This window comes from Fukomys damarensis, unplaced genomic scaffold (genome assembly GCF_012274545.1).
Source record: "Fukomys damarensis isolate Sample0158 unplaced genomic scaffold, DMR_v1.0_HiC HiC_scaffold_38, whole genome shotgun sequence".
Classification (NCBI taxonomy): Eukaryota; Metazoa; Chordata; class Mammalia; order Rodentia; family Bathyergidae; genus Fukomys; species Fukomys damarensis.
The window spans coordinates 65,835,935-65,840,056 of NW_022900950.1; the positions used below are offsets into that span (position 1 = coordinate 65,835,935).

A 4,122-nucleotide genomic window follows, 5' to 3' on the forward strand; every position below is an offset into this window, starting at 1 on the left:
ACTGCGGAGGCGGCGGAGTCGCAGAGCGCGTCACCCGGACTAAGAGTGCGGAGCCCCGAGGCTGCGCTGGGTGAGCACAACTCTGCGCTGCCCTTCCCCGCGCCAGCGACGGCCGAGCGCTTCTCGAGCGGGCGGGAAGATGATGATGATGTCGCTGAACAGCAAGCAGGCGTTCAGCATGCCGCACGGCGGCAGCCTGCACGTGGAGCCCAAGTACTCAGCACTGGAGCAGCAGCTCCAGCAGCAGCGGCAGCGGCGGCGGAGGCGGCGGGGGCTCCGAGGCGATGCGGAGAGCTTGTCTTCCAACCCCACCGGTGCGTATTTCTGTATAATCACCGCTTAAAGGCACATTTTGACAGCCCCCTTTATCTGCTTGATGTTTTTTTCATGTCTGCACAGCAAATCACTCCACACCTCCAACCAATTTCCCCCCTCTCCCTGTTAAGTATTCAGCGGGTCTTGCCTTTCATATTAATTTTTATGACCTGGGATGTTGCCTGTGCGCGTGTTGTGTTGTGTTGTGTTGTCTGTAGGCTCACTTTCCTCCTCCTTCCGCACTTTCGACTTCTCTCCGTGGCGCCTCTCTTTCTCCTCTTCACCTCTGTTTTCCAGGATTATTGTCGTTATTATTATTTTAACCTTCTGGGAATGTGGTAGGCGCGGTGACGGTGTGGAGCGCTGGGCCGGGGCTCCCGGAGAGAGCGCGCACAATTCCCTGCTGAGCGTAATGTGTGCCTTCTACTTGCAATTGCAGAGCAATATATTCGGCGGGCTGGATGAGAGTCTGCTGGCCCGCGCCGAGGCTCTGGCCGCCGTGGACATCGTCTCCCAGAGCAAGAGCCATCACCACCACCCGCCCCACCACAGCCCCTTCAAGCCGGACGCCACTTACCACACCATGAACACCATCCCGTGCACGTCGGCCGCCTCCTCCTCGTCTGTGCCCATCTCGCATCCGTCCGCGCTGGCCGGCACGCACCACCACCACCATCACCACCACCACCACCACCACCAGCCGCACCAGGCGCTGGAGGGCGAGCTGCTGGAGCACCTGAGTCCGGGGCTGGCCCTGGGCGCCATGGCGGGCCCAGACGGCGCAGTGGTATCCACGCCCGCCCACGCGCCGCACATGGCCACCATGAACCCCATGCACCAAGCGGCGCTCAGCATGGCCCACGCGCACGGGCTGCCCTCACACATGGGATGCATGAGCGACGTAGACGCCGACCCGCGGGACCTGGAAGCTTTCGCCGAGCGCTTCAAGCAGCGACGCATCAAGCTGGGGGTGACCCAGGCAGACGTGGGTTCCGCGCTGGCCAACCTCAAGATTCCCGGCGTGGGCTCTCTGAGCCAGAGCACCATCTGTAGGTTCGAGTCCCTCACGCTGTCACACAACAATATGATCGCCCTCAAGCCCATCCTGCAGGCGTGGCTGGAGGAGGCCGAGAAGTCCCACCGCGAGAAGCTCACCAAGCCTGAGCTCTTCAACGGAGCGGAGAAGAAGCGCAAGCGCACGTCCATCGCCGCCCCAGAAAAGCGCTCGCTGGAAGCCTACTTCGCCATCCAGCCGCGGCCCTCCTCGGAGAAGATCGCCGCCATCGCGGAGAAGCTGGATCTTAAGAAAAACGTGGTGCGCGTCTGGTTCTGCAACCAGAGGCAGAAACAGAAAAGAATGAAATATTCCGCAGGCATTTAGGAGGCCCTGGGCCTCTCCAGGGACAGCCCTCTCCTCGTCCCCTTTCCCTCCACATCCCCACCTCTTCTGCCTCTTTCCCCCCACTTTTGGCGACCAGAAACAATTCCGGTAAATGTGAACCGGAGACCGCGAGGATTGAAGAGCGACTGAGCCCAAAGCAGTGAAAACAAGAAAGGGTTTCTCAGAGTAAAGAAAAACGAGATAGGATCTGTCAAGTTGTAGCAAAGTTATCCCTTTTAACCCCATCTCGGCTTCTTCGGAGGAAGTGTGGAGTTGGCGGTTGGCAGGAAAGCAGGGGACCCAGCCTTTTAAAAGTCCGCAAGATTGAGCAAGTAAGATTTGTTTTTATTCTTACAGACATCACCCTTGTTCAAGTTTAAAAGTACACTTTGCAGCTATTTTTCAGAAATAGAAATTGATTCAAGACTGAATCTTTACACTAGAGTTGATGCTTAATGGGATAGAGACATCTCTAAAGTATTTTCAATTTAAAAAGATGGCAGATTTTCTGCATTTACACTGTATATTATATATATATTTTTATTGTGGCTCTTACCCCCTTCTTCCTTCTCTGAAGTGTTAATGCTAAAGAGAGGCGTTGCGCCTGCTGTGTTCACTGATCTCGAGAGCTATCATTAGATTATTGCCGAACAACCCTCTGTAAATTATTAATTTATCTCTCTAGCAACTTAATTTTGTGCACATTCTAATTAATTGAACTTCTTTAGTCTAAAGAAATAAAAACCGGGGGAAAACGTATAGCTAGTGATGTTCCAAATGTTTCCTTTGATGAGTTAGTTCACTGAATACTCACAACTTTCTTCTTACACTGTATTCCTTTTGGCCCATTTGTATATTCTCACTTTGAATGAAGATTGGCTTTTTTGTTTGTTTCATTTTTTACTGGTAGTGTTCTGATTTGTGAGTTGACTCTCAGTAATGGATGTCTTAATCGTGTAGACCTGATTCACTGTCCAAAGTATTGTTTACTTCGTTACATATTTAATGGGGATTCCCATATTGTCCTCACTACACACGAGCTCTCACACTCACCCTTACATGCCCACATACGCGTGCGGACACACACACACACACACACACACACACACACACACACATGCACATCTCCAAGAGAAGAAGCAAATGGAGACAAGACTAATGCAACATGTTCTAGCTTTTGGTGCATTTTCCACTTGCTACTTGTCCTCCCAGATGCTGAGATTTCACCAAGGTATTTCAATCTTCCAGTTTTCAATTGCTGTATTGGCTACATTTTAACATTTATAGAAATCTTTCAGTTTTTCCTTTTGGAGGTTTGTTTGTAGAAAAATGAAATTGAACTATAAGAAAGTGCACTGCTTGTAAATTCACATTGTTTGGTAGAATTTTTGGAGCAAAAAAATAGGTACATGATGACTTGTACCTTATGTATTGTAAATATTTCATTCAAAATGATGCACATATAGATATATTCTTACAAATTTTGCTGTATTGCTGTACCATTTGAGGCTTTCTAAAGTCTTCAGTTCTGTATATGACCTTGTTTTTGTTAATAGATGGTTAATTTACTATGGTAATGTATTAAGTTATTTTTGGTGTTGTTTGATTGTCTTTCATTGAAGAGATGATTTTAATGTTTTATTGGCAAAGTATGCTGTTTTTTCATTAAAATATGCTATTAATATTAAATGGCTTTTAAAATGTGATGCTGTTCTAATCGTTTATGTGGTAATTATTTTGGAGGGGGAGTTTTAAAGGCAGAAGGACATTTTGATAATTTGTGGGTGTGGTTTTATCAAACTATGGTTTGGACTTAGTAGAGGGTGTTTCTCTGAAAGTGCATAAAAAAGCAGGGTTATAATAGCCTCTTCATATCCATACCTCATATCACAGCGTGCTTTGCTCTACTATTCAGATGAAATTGTGATTTTTGGCTCCAAATATCTCCCTTGGAGTCCTTTCTGGAGACCTGCACTGATTCTGCAAAGAGAATCTTTATAAACAGATAGATACTGAATGGTAACTAACCCACTCCCTACCGTCTCTTGGGTAAAAGGCAAAGGGAACTTAGCTCCCTTTGCAGAAGCACCTGAAGACTGGGTGTGGCAAGTCCCAAACCCTGGTTGCAGAGCCCTGAGTCTGAGGACCAAGGACTAGCCCAACATAGTTCTCAGTTCACTCACACTCCTCTCAGTTCACTCACAACCCAAGCCACTGTATGAAGCACCTGGGTTGCTGGCTTACTAAGTAAAGTCTATTCTGTCTATTTCTCTCCATTTCCCTCCATGATCTTTAATAAAACTAATATTACTGCAATAGGCAGAATGTGGCTGAGGAAGAAGTTTGGAGGGAGGCTGAGAAGAACAAATTTTTGCTTCTTTCTGTGATTCAGTCTTACACTAGAGTTGGTTAAAATCTGTGTATCA

The 4,122-nt window shown here is 48.0% G+C and overlaps 1 protein-coding gene across 1 annotated transcript; it reads left to right on the forward strand.

Annotated features, from left to right (window-relative positions):
* Nucleotides 1-22: 22 nt before the first annotated feature.
* Nucleotides 23-3,292, forward strand: Pou4f2 (POU class 4 homeobox 2). Its single transcript, XM_033760048.1, is given in 3 exon segments — nucleotides 23-225; nucleotides 227-314; nucleotides 755-3,292. Coding segments are annotated over 3 exon segments (1,116 nt in total). The 5' UTR covers nucleotides 23-139; the 3' UTR covers nucleotides 1,697-3,292.
* The last annotated feature ends 830 nt before the right edge of the window (nucleotides 3,293-4,122 follow it).